Source organism: Ictidomys tridecemlineatus, chromosome 8 (genome assembly GCF_052094955.1).
Source record: "Ictidomys tridecemlineatus isolate mIctTri1 chromosome 8, mIctTri1.hap1, whole genome shotgun sequence".
In the NCBI taxonomy this organism is placed as follows: domain Eukaryota; kingdom Metazoa; phylum Chordata; class Mammalia; order Rodentia; family Sciuridae; genus Ictidomys; species Ictidomys tridecemlineatus.
In genome coordinates this window covers 43,786,542-43,810,856 of record NC_135484.1, presented here as the reverse complement: position 1 = coordinate 43,810,856, position 24,315 = coordinate 43,786,542, and the positions used below count along the sequence as shown (strand labels likewise).

At 35.5% G+C, this 24,315-nt stretch overlaps 1 protein-coding gene across 3 annotated transcripts in view; it reads right to left on the bottom strand.

Annotated features, from left to right (window-relative positions):
- Positions 1-859: 859 nt before the first annotated feature.
- The window catches only part of Mcm9 (minichromosome maintenance 9 homologous recombination repair factor), a 75,949-nt gene continuing 52,493 nt past the window's right edge, over positions 860-24,315 (bottom strand). For 2 of the 3 annotated variants that reach the window (XM_078019326.1, XM_078019328.1), the window contains 5 exons: positions 9,176-9,378; positions 8,221-8,424; positions 7,032-7,114; positions 6,417-6,562; positions 860-3,171 (listed from right to left, as the gene is read on the bottom strand). In XM_078019326.1, the coding sequence (XP_077875452.1) occupies positions 1,716-3,171; positions 6,417-6,562; positions 7,032-7,114; positions 8,221-8,424; positions 9,176-9,378 (2,092 nt within the window). In that variant the 3' untranslated portion in view covers positions 860-1,715. The remainder of the gene's footprint in view (positions 3,172-6,416; positions 6,563-7,031; positions 7,115-8,220; positions 8,425-9,175; positions 9,379-24,315) is intronic. The other variant, XM_078019327.1, reaches the window with a different exon arrangement.

Below are 24,315 nucleotides of genomic sequence, written 5' to 3'. Positions count from 1 at the left end.
AAATAAGAATAAAAAATTTTAAAAAACTACAAAACTGAATTTCTTATCACTAAGAAATGAAACAAAATGAAACAATGAAGATTCCCAACAAAGAATTCAAACATTTTAAATGATAACAAGAGATCAAAATACCCTAATGACAAGCCAATAGGTTAGGTATTGTCCAGCATGTAAAATCCAATGTGTGTCATTACTACAAAATATACCAAGTTTCAAACATAAAAAGTCAGCTCCACACTGTGGCTCAGGTTTGAATTACTCTTGTCTATACAACAACCATATCCAGACTAGATTCAACTGGTCAAAACCCCAAACTCTTTCTTTTCCCCTTTGTTGAAGAATAATGAAACTCAGGAAAGAAAGAGTACTAAGAGTAGGAATACATTAGATTAAGAATTGTACTATACAGGAAGTAACTGACCAAGTAAAGAAATAATAAATTACTTACACTATAATCTTAATGTTTTAGAAAAGGTGTAAGTCAATTTTATGATCATTACTTGTATCTTTTATCAGCTGTTTAAGATGTTTGAAGACTTCAAAAGACTTATACATACTGAATTTGTACTCATAGTTTAAATTTTTTTAGAAATTTTAATTAGTCAATATTTGAATTAATGTTGAAATGTTTAAGAAAAATTTGTTTACCAAATTTGGCTTTCTCTAAATTTAATGAAGTAAAAGCTTAGAAAAGTACATATATTTGAGTAATTTTCATGCCCAGAAGTTTTTCAGACAATTAAGGAATCAATCATTATGGTACAAACGCATAATTTAGAAAAGAAAGACTGTAATTAAGTAATCCCAAGGACCCTGCTAGAAGCCAAAGGAAGAAGTGATTTAAATGCACACAGAAAAACAGAGTTTAAGTTATCTATTCCTGTCAAAAATAATCATTTGCTTTATTTTAAAGACAAATGAATCATATCTTGGTAGGAATCACATTTCCACATTAACCATTTGGGTACATGTGACATGATGTATGGCTGAGACTAGGGTACACTCTTTTTTACTGACCACATAATAATTTAAGTTGTGTGAAAGGTAGGTCCCTGAGAGGAAAAAAGAATCTGAGGCACATAATGTTGGATCAAGAAAAAAGAAAACTCAAAAAGATCAGTACTTCAGAAATCTACTATTTGACTAGCTGCCAGATCTTCAGAATGCTATCGAGTTGTAAGGATACCTCTCAGAGAAAAGTATTAGCCACATTTAATCTGGTGCATGAGAATAAACACAAAAGTAATATTAGAAAAACACATGATAATTCCAAGTGATAATAAATATTCACCATACTTGGTACATCCTGGGTAAAGATAAAAAAGAAAAAATAGAAGAGTTCATCTGCCTTTGGACTTATGAGTGCTACCTTTGAAGCATTTTTTTCCTGGAAAGAAGGGATTTAGGAATGAGCCCCTCCTCATTAAAAAAAAAAAAAAGATGAAATAACAAAACTATCTTTGAGAATACTCCATTTGCAAAATTAAGCACAATCCATTCATTTCGAGTGCTGTTATCACTCTTATTCAAATTAGACAACTTTTTTAAGTCATGAAGATAAACCTGAAAAATAAAACTTGATGGGGAAGCTGGTATTTGGAATGGTGCTCAAAATGAACATGGATGATAGTTCATACACATAAATACTACACTGATAATCTGAGGGTATTATGTTGAGTCAGGGAAGGTGAATTTGATCAGAAAGCTTTCCACAATTATGGCTTTTTTCTCATCTCTTCATCCCAGTCAAAATCTAATGCTTCATCATCTAGCTCTGATAGAGTGAAGAGAGAATTTTTAGAAAGAATCAGTTTCTCAGCAGAGCCCTGCAGCTGAAAAGATTTCCTTTTACTCTCAAGCATTGGATCTGTGGTTGGAGGAGGCAGGCTGGGGCCTCTCTCACCCCAGTTCTTCCTTTCAGGAGGAGGAGGGGACTCTGATTTGGATTCCAGCAAGGAAGTAAAAGAGAAGTTTGCCAATTTGGCCAACGTGCCAGCGTGAACCTTGTTGCTTTTCTTACTGGATGAAACCTCTTCCTTTCTGTCTGTCTCACAAGTTAGATGAGAATGCCCAGTCTTGTTCCCAAGCTCCAACTCAGGCTGAATAACCCTCTTTTCAGGGCCACATTCCTTCTCCTCTCTTGATCCATCCTTCTCTGGTGGCTGATGTAACAGCTCCTTTGTTTCACTCTGTTGCTGATTGAAGTTTCTGTTTCCTGAGGTAGAGGTCAGCTTTTCTGGACCCTGCACAGACACAGCTGCTTCTCTTCGTATTCTATGTTGGGGACTTTTAGGACTACAAACTGTTATTTTACTTGTGCCAGAAGATGCATGACTGTGTTGTTCAGAGGAGTGAATCAGTTTTGACTTCTGTTTGAAAGTAAACTTTGCCAGTTTGGCTACTGGGAGAACTGGATTAACACTTTCAAGTTCAGACTCTTCTTCCTGAGCAAGGGATCTCAATCTCTTTCCTTTGGATATTTCTGGTGTTTTTTCTGGCCCATGTGCAGGAATGGACTGAGCAGCAGAAGGGTCTGTGGGCTGTGAAGGCACACTGGTGGTACTTTTGGATGACACCTGGGCCTTATCCTTGCGCAGCCTGAGCAACCTGCTAGGGACATGCTGAGTCAGTACCGAGTCGGGCTCATCAGTAGGGACTGCTGCTTCAGACACCAACGCTCTCCTTTTGGCCTTTTTACCCTCCACACTTCCTGGCCTCAGTGGACCACCTGTTGCTCCTGGTGATAGAAGTGGCCTAGATTCTTGGCCTGGCCCACTCTTTTCCCTACCTTGAGATTTGTTCTTAGAGATTTTCATCGCCTTGTTTTTTTTAGTTGCTTCGGGACCAGGAGAGAGAACAGTATTTTCAGGTTCTATCTTATTTGATGCCATGAAGTCAAACCAGTCCAAACCGTCATCTCTGCCATCTTTGAGCTCAGCTGAATGTCGTCTACTTGTTGTTTTGTCAGACCTCAGATGGGGTTGGAGGTCTAGAAGTGGGCCTCCCTGGGGACTGCCTCCCAGGGAGGAAGTATGTGGGCTACAGTTCAGGTCCTGCTGTGTTGAAGTTCTAAACTTTGGTTCTTCCCTTGTATCATTCCCTGAGGACCCTCGAACAGTTTCTGTCTCCATTGCCTGTGGTTGGGATTGGCATGCACTTTCATTCCGTAACCTGGAACAGAGACAAATAAGGAAAATAGGTATTGAAGGGAAGAGAATCTACATTAACCTTTTCATTTCTTCAGTCTCTGAGATCTCATCTTAAAGGTTTAACTCTAACATAATTCCAAATTAATATCAAGCATAGATGCTTAGGGCAGCAAAAGGATTATCCTTTATTAAAAAAATCAATATAGAGTTCAGTGCTGTGATAGGCATTCTAATTTTAAATAAAATTGTAGCAAAATTAAGAAAATGAATCAATGGTTGGTCTGCAATTTTAAGTCTCTCTGAAAGTTCATTTAATTCATTTAAGATTGGAGGTTAGTGTAAAATGTTCGGTCTTATCTCTCATGCAAAAATGTTCAAATATAACTGGCTTGTTGCTCTCTGTAGATCTCTTCACCCAACCAAGGAACTGGATTTTAGTGCACCTAAAAGTCACTTTCCCCAGGAATGAGGTTTCTATGATACCTCTATGCTGGCACTGGCACTGCCCCTAGAACATTCACATTCATAGTGGATAATTACAGGTAACTCTGACACCCTTTCCTGCAAAGCCCAGCCATGCTTCAACATAAAATCTGGGCAGTGGCTCTTTTATCAATCTGATAGAGAGCTAAAGCCAACCCTCTCTGAATGATCTGTTCAGTGATACTCATTCTAAATATTGGGCACATTAGAAACTGAATTTCTAACAGGGATTGTACTACTCCCAAAGTATGCACATTAAAAAGCCCTTAACAACCTAGAAACATCTTCTCAATATAAAGTGTGATATGACTCCATTTCCATGTACTAAATCTGAAAAAAAAAATTATGCCCAAAAGCAGATGAGAAAATTATTCTAAAATTACATGTATTCATAGAGAAGAGACTAGAAGGAAATACAAATTTATTTCCATACATTAAAATGTTAATAGTATTTATCTATGGGAAATAAGATTGTTATTTTTGTTTTCTTATTACTGCTAATTTCTAAAATAGCCCACCTACGAAGAACATGTTTTACCTTTATACTCAGAAAAAAGAAGTTTTAAGAAAATATTGAGTTATAGTCATTTACAGTAAATTTGGAAATATTCACATGGAAAATCCATGTTTATTATGACTAATTTGAGTTATAATTAAAAAATCAAGTAGCTTTCAAAATTACTGCTGTTCAGCATTAAATAGAGGTCAGGAGGACTCACTTGTTAAAGCTTTATAACAATATACTAAATGATGAGAAATTTTAGGAATAAAATAATTTTGCCCTATTATTTTTATCTAATTCTTATTCAGGAATTAAACACCCCCACAAATAAAGTTTGTGCAGTTTCATTATACTTTCTTATAAGACATCTTTGTGCCCTCTGCTTTCTGATTCCCCAAAGTGAGTACTAGAATGTCATTATTTGAAGCATGCTGTCTCTGGTAAAGCATTTTCTAGAAAGTATGACAAAAATATCAGTGATTTTTTTTTTTGAATTATGTGATTTCCTTAAGGAATGAAGAACTCTTTCTTGAAGAGTAAAAACCTATACGCTAGTTGTATTTTTCTCACTTGATAAGAGTAGGTCAGACTTTCAGCACCTGGTTTTGTTGCTTTGAGGATCAACATTAGAATATACTTCTGCATTATGAAGAAATACAATAAGAAACAACATTTTATGACAGAATCCTATCTTTCAGATAGTCACATACTTTTTTCCTCCTGTTCTTTTCCTTTAAGCAAGTCATTCTGAATTTGGCTAATGCAACTGTCATTTTTCTAACATACAACACTGGTTCTCCTTTCTTGAATGCATCATTTTTCAGATTCTGGTAGCTTGGGCAGGTCAAAATGAGTATCTCCTCCAAAGGCTAATCCACATCCAGGAAGGGCTTGAAACAACTGACTAGGTCAGACCATAAACCACCCAACAGAGTAACTGATCTTAGCATCATGCTCTGGATCATAAGAAGAGATGAGAAGCCAAAAGAAAGGGGGGCTGATTTCATACAGACTGCAAGTTAATTGCAGCCTGTCATCTGGGCACTGGTGGGATAAAGCCAGTCCCTTCATGCCTGACTTCCCTAGGGGGGCTCTGATTAGGTTTTATAAATAAAAAAGAATGCTGCTAGCAGAAGGAAGCAAATGGAAGAGAAAAGAATTCTCAAGGTTTTCTAGATTCCCTCCAATAGATGAATGGATAAAGAAACTATGGTACATATACTAAGTGGAATATTACTCAGCATTAAAAGAGAATAAAATTATGGCATTTGCAGGTAAACGGATGGAGTTGGAGACCATCAAGCTAAGTGAAATAAGCCAATCTCAAAAAATCAGGGGCCAAATGTTTTCTCTGATAAGTGAATGTTAATTCATATGGGGGGATATGCATGGGATAAGTGGAGGAACTTTCTATGGGACAAATGGGAGGGGGCGGGGGCAAAGGGGTAGGAAAAACGGTAGAATGAGATGGACATCATTATCCTAGGTACATGTATGATGGCATGAATGGTGTGACTCTACTTCATGCACAACCAGAAAAGTGAAAAATTCTGCTCCATTTGTGTACAGTGAATCAGAGAGCTTTCTACTGTTGTGTATAACTGATTAGAGCTAAAAAATAAATAAATAGTAACAAAGAATTCCAAGGTTTTACTTAATACAGTATCTATCCCATTGTGGTCCCCAAATTCTCCTGGAGTTGCTCCACCTCCATATGCACTTCATTTATCAGATTCAGGTCAATTATTAAGCCATTCACATTAATATGAAGATGCCTGAATGAGCAATCTTGTCATTCCTTACTACTCTTTCTCAGGTACACAAAGTCTAGCTTTTCAGAAACCCATGTATTTAGGAAATAGGCAAAAATTAAAGTTATGGCCAAATTTCTTCAGGCAGCCAGAGTCCATGCTTCCACTGATTTGCTTTGACTAACACATTCCTTCCCATGTGTCTGTCACGTCTATTATCCACATCTTCACAAGTCATGAGAAAGCTAAGTTTCTGAGGTGTCGCCCCAGCTGACACAACATGGAGTAAGTAGCAAGCCATCTCCCCTGAGCCTGCCTGAATTTCTGACTCCCAGAAAGTGAGCATTAAAGTTGTGGTATTTTTTTTTAAACCACTCAGATTTAGAATGGTTGATTTTACAGCAATAGATAACAGACACAATGCTCTTTAAACAATATAGATAGATTCTATTCAGTTTACATTCCCTTGTTTCACTAAATGCCAGAGAAGTTATTTTCCACTATGTGCCTTTCTTGGTTTTCCTTCCTCACCTTTCAAGTCTTTCAAGCTCTTCATTTAAGAGGCTCTGCAGCTCCAGTTTTTCCAGAATAAGTTCACACTGTCTCTGGTACTGCGCCTGAGGATTTTCAGGAAAGGAAGTGTGGAGAGCGTTCACACCTCCCAGCAGTGCACCTCCCTACGGGGTGAGAAAATAACAGAGTCACAGGGCCATCCAGCACATAGCAAGGACACAGAAGGGTTTTCAGCTCCCAGGTGGCTAAGACCAGCACTAAATACCGCCACCTTGGGGATGAGAATCAACTAGGAAAATTTTTCACATTTTAATAGTTCTCTTTCCCAGTTCTGGATGGCAATCATTGATTTAAGAAATGATACTGTCACCAGAGAGACTGTGAACACCACTCAGGTGTGCTGAGAAGAGTTGAGACACACTATTTTCCACCAATGAGCAAAAGCAATGTCAATGATGCAATGAAAGGTCTCTATGACATTTCCCCCTTCTATTAAATGATTATCTATGGATATTTTTCCAGTATTTACTAGGTCTAGCTAGAATAAGATCATTTTTATAACTCTTGATAGTATCTTTTTTTGAAAGAAAGCTTGTAATAAAGGTACACACCAGATACACAAAATATCCTTACCTGCATTGAAGACTCCATTACTGATACCACAGTAATAGCGTCTTCCAGAGTCACAATATCACGAAACATTAGCCGAGCATGAGCTAAGAAAATAAAATGCATTTGAATTTAGGATTATTTAGGACGATACAGGTAATTCTCTACTCCTGCTCTCCTCCACCCACACACACACACACACACACACACACACAAATCATGCTTTATGAATGAACACTAATAACAAATTAATTTTACTAGAACAAGCACAAAATTCTACATGCAACTAGTTTTACAGTTGTTTCTCTAACAATAGACCTGATCCTTCTGCACATGTCATGCAATTTTGTATACATCCATGAGAAAGTACTCTGGATAGTATAGAAAGGTGCTACAGAAACATATATTTAATACTTTAACAGCTTTTAGTCCTTGTTTTAATCTATTATAAAACTACACAAAATAAAACTCATTTCTCAATTCTGTTTTTTTTTAATCTATGATTTATGAGCTTTTCAAAACTACTGACAAGCAAGCTTGAATTTTGGGTACTCTTGCCCTAATATTAGACATAAATCCTTGGAAAAAAATGAGGTCCATTACTTTTATAGTATCTTTTATTAAGCTTATATTATTTTATCATGTGATTCATAAAGTTCATGGAAAGTTTTTTAAATATTATTTAAACATAATCCAAAATGTAAAAGCCAATGTTAGAAAATAAATGTTTGAGAGGCACATTAGCTATACGTATATATGTTAAGTTCTAGGACTTAGGAATGGGACAGGACATAGCATTGTTGATTTGGTTTTTTTAACAATGGGGATGGGTCATGACTGGAAAATACTGAGCAAGAGCCACAGAAGATATATGGAAAACAATTCTAAGCAAGTAACTCTTCCACTAAAAAAGCTAATAGAACTGAGAAGACATCAGAAATGAGGCTTTCTAAATAGTGGTATGCTAAGTTATGGGAGGTCTTGAGATGTCAACCAAGATTCCTCTTTCTTAATGATACAACATTCCACTTGACATCCATTATCTGTCCTCTGATGAGTGGAAGTCTTAGGGCTCACAGCTTTTACTTTTTAAGTGACTGTGAGCATCTTAGAGTAGGGATTATTCCAATTTATTCTTGACTCCACAGTTCCAAGCTACATGCTCTGCACACAGTAGGCACTCAAGAGAAGTATCACCAGATAAGAGATAAACCTTCTGCTAATCTAATCAAGCTTTCCAACAGGCGGATGGTTGTCCTGGCGGCATTCCGGGAATCACTCTGCCTTTGCCTCTGGTAGTACCGGAGAAGAACTTGATTGCCAGCATCAGACAGAGTGGGCTGGAGAGTCCTAATGAGGCAGAAGTAGGTTTTCATCTTTTCCATACTCCACAGCTTCTCTGATTTGCTTGGGTAACCTGTATATTACGTGTTGGGTTAGTAAAATTTAAGAACAGGAAAATATGTCATCTTAAGGAATTTGATAAAGTTCTTATACTCATTTTTTTATAATTTTATTTTGTTTATCTTTGGTACTGGGGATTGAACCTAGGGGTAATTTACAATTGAGTTACATCCCCAGTCCTTTTTATTTTGAGACAGGTTCTTGCCAAGTTGCTGAGGTTGGCTCAAACTTGTGATCCTCCTGCCTCAGTCTTCTAGTCACTGGGATTATAAGGCATGTGACACTACACCAGCTTCTTGTACTCATTTAGGTTTTTGTGTTCATTGAAATTTAGTCCTATTCTTTGTAAAGCATACATTCTAGAATGTAGACTTACAATCTAAGCTTAATAAAAACAAGCTATCTCAAGGGTTAAAATTATTCAGAACACTTTTGGTCTGCTTCATAGTAACAAATGTAAAGCTCACTTTTAGAGATTTCAACTCATAAAGCAGTTCAGTTTTCTTTATGTGCAAGAGTTAAAATGGAAATTTTATATCATAAGGTTGCACCCTTTCATCACAAAGGACATATATATATATAAAAGCTTAGTGTACCAGGTGGAGAAAGCCTCTTTTCCTTCTCCTTATTATTCTAGCCCCTGAACCAGATTCTCTCACTCACTCCCCTCTGTGAGATTTATTTAATTTTCTTCAAGAGAAATTTCCTTTAGTCAGGTCTAATCTTTCCTTGCCATATTGGATTATTTGTGTATTTTCACATACCTTTATTTTCTAAGATAAAGGAGGAAATTACACGATCCCAGTCTTTATTCTTGGTATCAAGCAAAACCAGGATCAGGTCAAATCGACTTAAAAGTGGGCTGCCAAGGGCGACGTTCACAGACACAGACTCCTGGGTATCATACTGGCCTTTAGGGTTGGTTGCTGCTAGTATGGTGGTCCTTGTGTTTAGCTTGCACACGAGGCTATGGAGAGAGAGGGTGAAATTCACTCACTGTGAGATTCAAATAAAAACCAAGATCAAACTTGTCACTAAAATGGGACTTCATTTTCACCTTGAGAATCCACAGGAAAAAATGTGACATAATACAAGGTGGTATCACAAATAACAAGTTCAAATTAGGTATACTGAAACTAGTTTATCTTGAAGAGAAACAACTGTTGAATGAATACTCTTTATGCTCCTCTAGTGAGCACACTCTGCTAAGAGCTAAGAGGTATATGAAATTAAACCAAACATGGACACTATTCTTCAGAAGCTCATAAACTACCAACTATAATGTAATTCAAGGCAGCAAATGCTAGGTTCTATAAGTATAAAGTTCCCAGGGAACTAAGGAAAATGTTATTTGTCTATGTGATGAAAAAGATGACCAGGAAAACACTATGATATGACTTTTTTAAGTGGATAGAGACATATACCTGTGGAGAACAAGACGTAGGGATGACTTTGGGGAATGGTGAGCAAAAACTTTCTGTATATTTACTTGTTTTGGTTTTTGTAATCATAAAAGAGAAAGGAAGGGAGAAAAGAATAGGAAATCAAGAATTGGTTTACTTTTTTTTTTTTTTTTTGCTATTCCCCAATACCAATAAAAAAAAAAAAAGAAAAAAAACAGGAGTGCTTAACCACTGAGCCACATCCCCAGTTCTTTTTATTTTTTATTTTGAGGCAGGGTCTCACTAAGTTGCATGGCTACCCTTGAATTTGCAATCCTCCTGCATAAACCTCCTAAGACACTGGGATTACAGTTATGTACCACCATGCCTGAACCATAGAGTTTTTGAGGAGCATTTATGAAAGGGTGTATGTATGTGTGAGGAGGTTTGGGCCTGGTGGTGTGCTGGACAGGGAAGGAATGTATATGGGACATGGGTGGGATGCTAGTGTAATGGTTCAGTAAAGAGGTACTAAAGTCCTAAGTGGGATGGTAGCAGGATAGGTATGGATATGACATAACTTAGATACTGTTCTTAAACTGATAAATGTTGAGCAAGTTCTCAAAATAATATGTATATTCATTGACAATAAGAAATGTAAAATAAATGATCTGTAAATGGGTATGTTCTGCACTTGATTCCATTTTTAGTTATAGTGGGAGATCTACTTCTCCTAAGTCACAGTCCTATGACATCAGCAAACGTGTGCTACATCTGTTAATCTTCTATCTATTTCGAGCTGGCTCTAGAAGTTACTTCATTCCCTGAGAACGAAAAAGTTTAAGAATCTTTGTGGCAAAAACAAAACAAAAACAAAAAAATTCATTGAACAAGAAATACAAAGTGCTTTTACCAAAGACTTAATCCCCTTTAAAAAAGATTAGTAAAAGGAGAAAATTCTGAAAAGATAGTCCACATCTTACAATTTGTGTTCAAAAACGGTTTCTACATAGCTAGTTGTTTAGAACTTGGGAATCATTTTCCAAAAAAGCAGTGCAGTAAATGGTTCCTACTGATCCCACAAAAGCACATTTAACATATAATCAGGTGAGACTTTGTATTTACCATAAAAGGAGTATTTTTGCAATACTGGCAATGAAACAAAATATACTTGCATATGAAATAATGAAAAATATTTTTAATACTATTTACAATTAATCATTCTTCCTCTGTCTGATCAACTAATATTTATAGGCTATTTTCTATGTGAAAAGGATATACTGAGAATTCAAAAAGGTGTTCAGCTAGTTCCTGACTCCAATTATTTTACAATAGAATTGCTGGAGGATGAGGAGGCCCAAGAGAGCACCTGGCAGATAGTAGGTGTGCAAGGGATTCTGACTATAGTATCAGGAGACAGAAACTTCTAAGGATACACCAGAATATCTATGAGGGATACAATCCGATGTGAGATGCAAAGACAGAAAGAAGGTGGTAAATTATTCCTGAGGTAACCAGAAAAAAAAATGAAATTAAATTTCATGAAGTGGACCAAGTAAGAGTTGTATGCAATGAGAAAAGGCTTCCTGAGGTGAAGAAATGAAATGAGGAAAAACAGGGGAGTAGATAAAAGAGGTGACAATGTGGAATAAGAAGTTGGGAAAATCTCTATAGCAAACAAGGAGGATTCAGACAATGCCAGGAAGTCTCTAGGCAGGTGAAAGAGGGGAAGGCAATTAATAAACCTAGTGGTTACAGACCTGTTATCATTTCTGTTAAAAACTGAAAAGGGCTTTAGAAAATAAACAGGTATGTTCTCATCAAACAGGTATGTTCTCTCTCTCTCTCTAATCCAAAATACTTTGTGCACACTGGTGGCTCACAAAGACCACTGAATGAATGAGCTCATGAATTAGTATAAGGTAATTCATTTTTCTAATCCAATGTGAACATAACCTTCTTCAATTATATTAATAAAAATGATTACCACATTTGTAATACCAACCACTGTTAGATTTATACATATTATTTCATCTTCACAGAAACCTGAAAGTGAGTGCTATTATCACAAACTTAATAAGGAAGCTAGGAGATTAGATATTAACTTCCCCAAGATTACAATGAGACAGTTTTTCTGAGATTCAAACCTATATCAGGTAAGTTTCAAAAATCAATGTTTTTTCCTTTTCCAGATCTCCTCCCCTATGGGCTGTAACATTTTAGATGTACAACTCCCGTGATCTCAAGATTCTACCTGATGTTTTTAGGTATCTATTTATTTACCTTATTTGTTCCTACTAAATTTGTTACTCCTTGAGGGACTGACTTATTGCTATTATCCTTACACATTAAATGCTCAATATATTTGTATTAATTAAATGATAAATAAAAGTAAATCTTACTTCAGTAATCCTAAAATTCAGTTACTATATTTTCATAGACTTTAACAGTCATAAAACAATGCTGATACACATTTTTTTCTTCATTAACTTCAAGGAATAAAAACACTGGTTTCTAGAAAAAGCTAGCTTTCCATTCATTAAATCCACGTTTAACCTTACCTATAAACACAGTAGTAATTTTCTTAACATTATAAACTTAGGTAACACATATTATTTTTACCAGTACAATACTTCCAGAAAATGCTCTTTTTTTTGGGATGATCTCCATGACTCCCTTTATGACTCTTATTGAGCAATCTCCATGTTTACTTGTAACAGAGGCCACACCAGTGTCTTTGGCAGCATAATACACAAGAGCCAAAAGGTACAACAGCTCAAGTGTACACAGATGAAGAAAATGAGTTCTACACATACAATGGAAAATTATTCAGACTAAAAAAAAAAAAAAAAAGGAAATTAGAACACATGCTACGACATAGATGAACCTCAGGAGCCAGTCACAAACAAATACTGTGTGATTCTACTTATGAGATATCTGGAGTAATCAAGTTCATAGGAAAAAGAAATCAAGTTCATAGGAAAAAGTGGTTGACAAGGGTTGGGAGGAGGGGAAATGGGGAGTTACTTAATGAGTAATGAGTTTCAGTTTTTAAGATGAAAGACTGGTTTGCACAATGAAGTGACTATACTTAACACTAATGAAATAGTACACTTAATATAATTAAAATGGCAAATTTTGTTTTGCACTTTTACTCCCCCATGTCAAAAGGAATAGAGGCTGTTATGAACTGAATGTTTGTGTCCCCCACCAAATTCATATCTTGAGGCTCTAACACCCAATGTGATGGTATTGGGCAATGGGACCTGTGGGAAATAGTTTTAGAAGAGTTTATGAGGGCAGAGTCCCCTTAATGGGATTAGTGTCACATACATACATATATAAGAAATGTACAGTGTTAAGCTACTATTTGCTATGGCAGTTAATCTACTGTGAGTAATATACAGTAAAACCTCTAGCACGCTCCAGATCCTTTGGCTATGGCAAACCCAGTAACAGTTGAGTGGTCTCCTTACCAAAAGAATCTGGATAGAAAACAGTCTGAGATGCAACTTTCAAATATCAATTTCTAGACTGTCTCACATGTCTACATTAATTCAACCTCAGTTTTAAAAAATCGAAACCATTTAGTACAAAAAAACAAAAAACAAAACCTATTCTCAATGCTTTATATATATATTTGGCAATCTTAAATACTAGGTACGTACATTCTTTCCCACCTTTTAACAAGGTCTTTAAGTTGAAAATTACCTTTCACACCTATATTAGCTCAATGAGTAGTAAGACAACTCATAAGCAATGGGAATAGGAAAGAGGAGATGGGGGAAGAGTTCTGATTATGTGGTCATCTAGAAGAACACAAACTCTCAAAGTACATGATTTTAGATTATATTTCCATATCTTGGTGGCACATCTGGATGCTTCCAAGGAATACTTCTCAACCTATTCTATAGTCCCATTCAGTCCTCTCAGGGGGATTATGTAGAATGACTAACTCCCTCCTCTCAACAGGAGAGTAGTCTACAAAGACATAGCTTCCAAGATCTTGGGAGGTAGAGGCAGATTATCTGGGTGCACAGCAATCAGTCTGGAGCAGTGGTCCCTCTGCCAGGCTGTCCAATGAGACCTAACAGATTCCAAGGTCCATCTCAGAGACTCTGACTCAGTAGTCTAGTTGTGGGCCAGAACACTGATCAGCAATGGAGTAATCAGGTTCAAGTTTGTGCCATGGCTCTTAGAGGGCTGTTAGACTGACAGTGTACAATAAATGTTTACTTGTCTGTCTTGTAAGCACATCAAGAACAAAGGCCTTGTCCTTTCATTTTTTTGTGGGCCAGAAGCTGGCAAACAGCTCTACACTGATGAGTGCTCAAGACATGAGTTTTGAGCAAAACTATACATTGCTACCTTGCTGTTTAATGTTCAGATTGTTCTTCCTACCTGGGCATGTAAGTATAATTTAATAGCACCAAATATATAATTATAATGCTAAGTTGTCCTCAGCAAACAGCTAGAATATCCTCTATTATTGAAGAATCCAGTGATACTCTGCCCTTGATGAGGCATTATCTATAGTTAAGTTTGAGAAGAACTCTGATTTTTCCCAAATCATTTATTTAGTTTGGTATTCAAGGCCTTGAAGGTCATCATCACATAAAGTTCTTTCAAAGGACCACGCACCATTGTATGGCACTGTGTTGCCATTCTCTCAAGCACAGATGCTCATTTGCACAGTTTAAAAAGAATTCACCTAAACTCAAGTACTGTCATCCCTTTTTTAAAGTTCACATTACACCATTTGCATTTTGGTTTCCTGTTCTATTTCATTAAGCAGCTAGGGAAAATGTAAGTGAACTCTCAAACTTTAAAAATATTTGCAGATTTAAGTAACATAAACAAAGAAAAACAACATTAGTGGTCTTCTCAAACATGCATTGACTCAATAAGACCTACATTTTGGTTACTGACACTGTGATTTACATTTTGGTAGACTCTGGGCATCCTGAGCATTTTACCACTTTTTTATTCTGATTATAAGTTTTATACTACAGAAATCATGTAGGTTCTCTCCCAGTCATGTAAGCATTTAAATGGTAAGTGTATACACTATGATGGCCCCTGAAGTTGTATGCCCACCATATTAAACAATGTAAAAAGTTTAACCTTAACTCTAAAAGCAATTTGTGAAGTTAGCACAATTAAATGGAACAAAATAAGTATACTGTTTCTTTTTACAAAAAAGAACTTTCTAATAGTCTGCAGTACATATAAAGTGACACATTGAAAAAAAATGAGAAATTTCTGTAGTCTTGGAGGCCAGGTGGTACCCTGATTCAGTGGTTCACACTAATATCTTTAAGGGAGATTGTAATTCAAACCAAAACCATTTCACAAATCAATACCTTTACCTTTAGTCACCTGAGATATAGGAGAGAAAAAAAGAGAGAGAAAGCAAAAAAAGACATTTTACAATTTGATGATGCAAGGAAGATACCATGTGTCTCAAAGGAAAACCTAATGTAAGTGAACCCTGAGAGACAGAGCCCAAAGTATACTGATGGTGGTAACCTGGTCAATGACTCCTATCCTGGAGTTTCCAAGCTTTGGGCCAAAATGAGTAAAGTGTTTGAAATGGAGTTTGAGGAGAAGGTTAGGTTTCTAAGGTTTTTCCTAAGGGTAAAATTTGGAGAACTATATTTTATTTTACTTTGTTAGGATTAATGATTAAGTGTTCCTGTCTTCACACTTAACCCCATGTATTACTAATTAACACCATGTTATGCTGCAGGTCTCTAGAAATATTTTCTCAAGTTTTTCACTTGGCAATTTACTGCATACTTTGCATCAGAAAGATTAACAGTCCTCTAAGTGGTAAAACTTGAGATTCCGAAAGCTATTAGCCTAAAACATTAGATGGGCCACTGTTGGAGATAGAACCAACTTTTTCTTAAACTGGAGAGTGACATAGAGTAAGTGGTATGAAAAACGAACATAAACTAAAGTGGAATTTAAAGAGAGTTCTCATGGGTTCATACTGCCAAACAGATGATAGATAAAACACTGGTGATTCAGGGCACATTTTACTGCTGAACTGAAAGCAGAAACAATGTATTATTCTTGCATTTTTCTGTGATATTGTCAAAATAAAAGTTAAAAAATAAAAAAGTTAAAAGGCAACTTATATAGAGGAAAAAGTATCACTTAGTTGGTTGAAGCTTTAATCTGGAAAGAAATTATAAAAACTACTATAGAGAGGGCTGGGGTTGTGGCTCAGTGGTAGAACACTTGCCTAGCATGTATGAGGCATTGGGTTTGAGTCTTAGCACCATATATAAATAAATAAAATAAAGGTCCATTGACAACTTAAAAAAAATTGTACTAAAAAAAACTACAATGGAGTGAGACCAAGAGTCTACAGCTCACTAGTACCTGAGATTAAGTACTATCTTTAAAACCCTCCCATTCCTTCTGTCTATTTCTTTGAAACCCAGTGAGCTCAAAACTTTTTTCATAAGAATCACCTCCTATAAAGATTGATTTGCTAGGATATTATTCTGCCTGCCTAAACAAAATACTATTTTCCAGCACTGAGGAACCTACCTTTTCTTCTGACCTGCTCTGTGGTATACTCCTGAAGTGATTTTTTTGTCCTCATTACAGTCTAGATAGGCCAAACGTTGGAGTGTTCACTAAGCACATAACCCTGATTCCTTTTGTGTAAACTGCCACAGAGGAACTGAATGGACTGGCAGCTGAACCAAGAACAGTCAATCCATAAAGTGGCCAGAGGCCAAGGAGCTGTTCTTGAATAAATCTTTTAGCAGGGATGACAGTATCTAACTGGGCCTCTTTTGAAGAAGTTGAAATGATGGAAGAAAGGAGAACTCAAATATTAAACAGAAGTGAATGAGTCTAAAAGACCCAACAAACACACAAAATAGTGAATCACACTGTGGGAAAGTAGGTTTGAAGATGACTGAACCTCTGATGCTGCAGCGGCAATGAGGGAACAGCTGGAACTGAGGCTAGGTCTCAGGGCACAGAAGTGTTTGCTCTTTCCACTAGGACCACAACGACTTCTCCATAAAAATATTAACAATTTAATTATGCTTTACTTTAAATAAGCGATATTCACTGCTATTGCTATTGTTGGGCACTTGTTTATGAGAGATGACAGTACCAGTTTTAAGTAATTCTGTAAGGTCACAAAGAAGAAAAGAAAAATGTGAAAGGGAAAATATTTTCACTTCTTTTGAGTTCTTATTTCTGTATGGAAAGCTTAGAGCCTAGTAACCCTAGGTAGGAGAGATTCAAATACAGGTTATATGACTGCTCTGATTCTAAATAAAATTTAAAATTTTTGATGCATAAGAAGTGTTAAGTCTGATTGAAATTTTCAACAGGCCAGCATATGTTAGAAACATCATGCTGAAAATCAAATACAACGAGATGCTTGTCAGCACACAGTAGTCCTACTGTTCCTGCAAGTAGGCTAGAAATGAGTTGAGTAATTTCAGAAGAGACCACTGAAACCCAGGTTTGTTATTACAAGGTAATTAAAAACTATCTTCACTAAATTGATCAAGAAAAAGAAATCTTTCCAACATGGAGAAATGACAAAGAAAAAGAAAACGAAAGAAAAACCAAGATGGGGAAATAAAACATACAAGCCACTGAAAGTATTATATAATTATACAGTATGCAATGTTTAGAAATTGACTCTTTGCTTATGATAAGAATAATATGGTATAAATGTCTTTATAAATTCCAAAATAGTTTAGTGAGGAGAGGAACAAAACCAAATGTCACCAATATCTATACCTGACACTCAATAAAGACCTATTTAATAACAATAACTAGAGAACAAAGTCCTGTAATTCCTTAAATGCACTAAACTATAGTGATCTTTAAATGAAATAAATACGCTAAAATGCTCTGCAAAGTAAAAATTGTTATGTAAAAGTAAAGAAATGGACACCTAAAATATTGGTTGTAATCCATGTCTTAGTTCAAAGAGTTATTACACTTTAGATAGCAGCCAAGACAAAACAAACGTTTGTAGGTTTTTATCTTAAAACCATAATAATACAAATGTTTAGCACAGTAACCATAACAACAATGTCTACCACAGTGTGGTGGTCTAAAAAGGAAGCTAAGAGAAAAATTCATTAAATTAAATACTCAAAGTGCTTCTCAGGCAAAACTCTGATATATATATATATATATATATATATATATATATATATAAAATATTTGACAGATGGTTTAAAGAAGAAACAATGAAAATTTGACTATAAGTACAAGTAGCAAGATAATTAAAGTTCAAATCTCTTGCCTCCAAGCTGTGAATCCTCTCCTTTTCAGCAGACAAAAGAAATCCAATCTGAAAGTTATTCTTAAAATTACTTCCTCTAGAAGATGTCACTCCAACTAAAAAAGGATTTTACTGACAATGAATGTACATCTCCCCTGGCACTGTTATTTCTTTCCATGCCCTTCCAATCTATTCTTATGTGGTGTCTTTCTATGCTGGTCTACCAACAGGGTACAAAAGCTCAAGCTGTATACTTGTCCTGTTCGCCACCAGCCAGGGTGACACAGGATGACAGGATGAGCACAGGGAGAGTTAAGTGTTCAGAAACTTCAACAGCATTTGACAGAGTGATTTCAAGTCTGGTGAATGTAAAAATAAAGATTTGAGTTTATATTTTTTAGAGTTATGGTTGTTGTGGTATATATATAATTTATGTAACACTAAAATCCACCTTTTTAAAGGAGCCCCTCTGTAATCATTCACCTCCCACAACCCACAACCTCTAGCAACCACTGATCTGACTTCCCTCCTTCATTTCATCTTTTCTGGAATTTTATATAAATGGAAGCGCTGTAGCTTTTAATGCTTGGTGTCTTTCACTTTGCATAATACTTTTAAATATTCACCATGTTGATGTATGCACCAACAGTTTATTCCTTTAAATTCCTAGTATATTAAAATCCACTCATTCGTTTATCAGTTGATGGATTATGTAAGTGTTCTAGCACCATTTTTTTAAGTGGCTATCCTTTCTCTACTGAATTATCTTGGCATTTTCCTGAAAAATCAATTGATTTTGTATCTGTGGGTCTGTTTCTAGACCTGCATTCTCTTCCACTGATCTGTGTCTATCCTTATCTGAACACTACACTATTTGATACAGTAATAAAGTCCTCTAAATTTGTCCTCCTTCAAACTTGCTTTGGCTGTTCTTGTTAGTGTGATTTTCCATGTAAATTTAAAATCAGTTTATTAATTGTTTTCTTTCTCCTTCTTTTTTTTTTTTTTGGTACCAGGGATGGGCACTTAACTACTAAGCCACAATCACCAGAACTTTTTTTTAGTATTTTATTTGGAGACAGGGACTCACTGAGTTCCTTAGTGCCTCCTTAAGTTACTGAGACTGACTTTGAATTTGGGATCCCCAGCCTCTCTAGACTCTGGGATTGCAAGTGTGCGCTACCATGCCCAACAGTTTATTAATTTCTACCAAAAATAAAAAATTGGTATTTTGACTGGAATTGCATTGAGTCACATTGCTTTGGGAAGAGCTTAAATCTTAACAATAACAAGTCTTCTGATCAATGGAATTAGTATCTTTCTCCAGTATTCTCCAGTGTTTAGGGTATAAATCTAGAACATATTTTGTTAGATTTATTCCTAAATCTATATGTTTGAGGATGCTCTTATAAATGTATATTTTATTTTGACTTCTAATTGTTCACTGCTATCAGATAGTGATAATTTTTACACATTGGTTTTGTACTCTATTGATATTTTTAGATTCGTTTATTATTTCTAGTAGATTTTCATAGATTCTTGAATATTTTCAAGAATATTTTCAAGGTGTTCATGTCATACAAAATAAAGACAGTTTTAACTTCTTCCTTTCTAATCTGAATGTGTTTTCTTTCTTTTTCTTACTAAACTAACTGGACTTCTAGCACAATACTGACCAAAAATAGTTATGAGTAGACATTCTTACTCCTATTCTTAAGTGGGAAACATTTGGTCTTTTACCACTAAGTCTGTAATGTTTTTTGTAGGTTTTTCAGAGATTCCATTTAAAAGACAAAGGAACTTTGCTGAAAATTTTATCATAAGTAGTTAATTTTGTCAAAAACAATTTCCCTTTCTATTTTGGGATATGTTTTTTTTTTTATTCTGCTAATATTGTGTATTATACTGACTGATTTTCACATTACACCAATCTTGCATTCTGGGGTAAGACCTACTTGGCTATAAAGTTAATCCTTTATCTAGTGTTGAATTTAATTTACTAAAGTATTAGGAATAATTTTTGTGTCTATATTCATGGATGATATTTGTTTGAAGTTTTATTTTCCTGTAATTTTCTGGTCAGGTTTTTTTGTTTCTATTATATAAATGTATTTTTTACATTTTTTAACTTACTGGTGTGTCTGCATTTAAGTCTGTTTCTGTAGAGCATCGTATAGTCAGAGTTTGCTTTTTTATTCAACCTGACAGTCCCTGAATTTTAATTGTTTTACACGATTTATTATTAGTATAATTATTCATACAATTGTATTTAAATCTATTCATCCTGGAGCTAGGCATGTATGTAGCTCAGTGGCAGAGCACATACTTAACATACAAAAGGCCTTAGATTCAACTCTCAGTACCACAAACTCTTTTTGTATTAATCTGTTATTTTGCTAACTGTATTTTATTTGTCCCATTTATTATTTGTTCCCTTTCTGATTATTTTTTATGATTCCATTTTATCTCCATAACTGGCTATTATTATGACTCCTCTGTTTTCATGTTTTTTTCTAGAGTTTACATCGTTAAGTTATTTGTCTACCTTTAAACATTATTGGACCACTTTATGAATAACGTAAAAACTTTGTAACAGCAAACTTCCGTCTCCTCCTTCTGTTCTTTAGGCTACTACTGTCATGTATTTCTATTTTTGCTACAATTAATTACCTTGGTAAATGATCACTAAATCTGGTTCTATTGATTATTTTTTTATTTTCTCTTATGTCCTACCATTTCCAATGCTCTTCATTTGTACAGGACCAGATTTTCACTGGGAATCATGTTCTGTCTGGAGAACTTCCTTTAAATAAAAATGTCTTACTCTAGATCTGCTTGTCTAAACAAATATTTTGCCGTAAATTTTGAATGCTGTTTCCTAGGTTGACAAATTTTCTTCTCAATTCTCATCTCTGTTTTTCCTTATGAAAAGTTTTTATTTTTCTTCTGGCCTTTTAAAGAGTTTATCTTTGGATTTCAGCAGCATGATTATAATGTGTCCGGATACATAGTATGAGTGTGTGTGTGTGCCTGTGTAGTATTTTCCTGCTTGAAGTCCCCTGAGTCCTTTGAATCTCTAATTTGATATTCATCAATAATTTTTGTATAATTAATTGCCATGGCTTCTTTAAATATTCCTTCTGCCTCCTTTTCTTCTGTGATTCTAGTAAACTATTTGTCACAAAATTTGGCATCATGCTATATCACTGTATGTATGTATTTTTTCATGTTTAGTTTTAGGTAATTACTATAGACCTATAAGTTAACTGAATCATTCTTCAGCATTATTTACTTTGCTCAGAAGTCTAAGGCATTTTTAATTCCTAATATTGTATACTATTTGGCTTTTCCAGTTGATTCTTATTTAAAGCTTCTATTTCTACCTATGTCTTGCCTCTCTTCATTCATGCTGTTTTTCTTTCTCACTAGATACTTCAACAACATATATATATATATATTTTATTGATTGTTCAAAACATTACAGAGCTCATGATATATCATCTTTCATACATTTGACTCAATTGGGTTTTGAACTCACATTTCTACCCCAAATACAGATTACAGAATCACATCTGTTCATATATAGTTATTTTAAAGTTTGTGTCTTATAATTGCAACTTCTGTCTCATCACTAAATCTGATTCTGTTGATTACTTTGTCTTTTGAAAACAAAATGTTCTTTTCCTTTTTCCTTCCTTCTTTCCTCCCACCATTTTTCTTTTCTTCTGTGTTTGCCTTGTAATTTCTGACCATGTACCAGGCACAGTGAGTGGAAGCACAGCAAAGAATGAGATAAACAGTGTTTATACCAGAAAAGGACTGGTTCCTTCTAAAAGGCCATCAGTGTCTATCAGGCCATCATAGTTAAACTGGACATTGGTGATATTATTGTTATCTTATGTACCACAGACTTTTAATCCTTTCAGTATTGAGGTGCCTTTACCTTTCACTGAGTGGGGGGTTATTACAGTGCAGTGCTGGAAGATTATCCTCAGTGTCACTACTCCACAGCAACCATTGTACATCTATATTATAGAGGGGGTCTCTCTGTATACTCCTGTATCTTCCCCAGTGCCACACTGCTGTTGCTTGTTATTCAATGTACGCTCATTTTGGGGCCAAGGTGGATCTTAGTCTCCTTTGTCTTAGGCAAGGTCTATGTGCCTCTTCTTGAATGGGATTGAATACAGATGGATAAGCTTTCTCTTCCTCCCACCTATGACTGTTGGACTCTGCCATGAAAGTATGGTGGTTCTTGGGCAGAGGGATTTTTCTGCTGCTCTGTACTATATTTGTATTGGTTCAACATCTTAGACTCAAGAGAATTTTTGTCTCTATTCATTGAGAATCAGTGTGCATTTGCCTGTCTCCTGGTGGAGCGAAGGACTTATCCAGAATCAGACGGGTTGTTTGGTTCTTCCCTTTCCACAGAGGTCCTGTAAATGCAAAGGCTTACTGTTGTTCCCCTAGTAATTTATAACTATTGCTTCATATAAGAGGTATCCAGGGTCTCAGGCCTATTACCCAGAAGCAGTCACCTCCTTTTGCTAACATTACTGATGAGAAGAAAAGAGGAGCTCTCTGGTTTTCTTCCCTGCTCAATTTTTCTCATATCTGGTACAGACCACTGGAAAAGAGCTTGCAAGTGAAAAAGAGTTCTCATTGTGTTCAGAGCTCCCAGTTATTCTCAACTGGTATGCTAACCCACACTTGAACTTTTGAGAATTATGAAATTTTTAGTTATGTCTTCTTTCTGTGGCAGCCACCTTTTCCTTCATACTCTGTCAATGGTAAAACAGTTTGTGTGCATCAACTTTCCCTAGAGGGGCTTGTTATACTTTGAAATTAAGATTCCTTGTGTTTATGACCTCAGTGCTCTGATAAATTTTCAGAGTTGAGATTTTTGTAGGTTATCTATATTTCTCTTATAAAGATTTTTTAGGCTTATATTTTGTAGATCTTTGCCTTTTCACTGTTATAGTAATCCATTTTTATTATGTGTTTTATAAAAGCATGGCTAGGAGAGGAGTGGAGTGGTGCACACTTGTAATCCCAGCTATTCAGGAGGCTAAGGCAAGAGGATCCAGAGTTTGAGGCCAGCTTGGGCAATTTAGTGGAAATTCCCATCTCAAAAAACAATAACCACAAAAAAAACAAAAACAAAAACAAAAAAAACAGGCTCTGTGATGGACTGCAAAAACAATAAAACTGGTTATTGCCAAGTCAGTGAAAAGCATTGTTCTAATGCATAAAATGGTTATCAAAAGATGTCTAGCCTCTTGGTATCATGAAAATTGTTCAGCTAGAGAAAGCTGACTGTGAAACTCACAGCATATTTTAGATACCACAAAAAGTTCATACTAATTCACATTTTGCAAGGAGTCAGATAATAAAGGTGGTTAATAAAATATTTCTGCTTCCAAATATTTATTCTGTAGTCTGTTATATTTGGCACTAATTTTCTCCTTTTCTTAAACAGATTCATAGAATTTGTCTTAACATTTTCCTGATAAAAGGATTAATTATTTAGAAATCTTGCAAAATATCCCAGATTATCTCTGGAAAAGGCACATGAAAATAAAACATAAAATCTACTAATCTCCAAAGATATCAATTAAATGGAGGCATAGAAATTCATTCTTGGAAGCCACTTAAAAACTATATGTCTAATTTCCCTTTCTAAAAAGTTTAGAAGGCATAATTATGCTTTCTTGTGACACTTTTATTATGAACTTACCACTTTTTCATTATTTTTGTCTGTCTTTTCCACTCAAATAGTAATATCTCAAGGACAATTTTCAGTGCATTGTTGCACTTCTTAGTGTTTGGCATGGTTCTTGGTATATGGCAGGTTCTTAAGAAACAGAGTGAATGAACAAATGAATAGATCTAATAATGGTTCTGCCTAGTTCTTTCTGGTATGCTTTTCCTATGGGCTATATTCTGTTCTCTTTTCCTTCTTCCCTCAATTCCCATTACTTTTTCACTAAGATATATAAATAGATCTCATAGAATCTATATATACCAGCTTCTGTCTGGCTTCTAAGAACCCACTACTATTTGAAAACACTGCTGGCAGCTCTACTTGCACCCTTAATAGCAACGTTAGGGCTGAGTTAGCTCTAGTCCTGTGGAAGGCCTGGAAGCTTGTTTGTGTAGGTGGCTAACCTTTATAGTCAGGTAAGTTTCTGGTAGCCACCTCAGGGCCTGGAGGAGTGGATTTCTGTCTAAACCTGGCTTATTATTC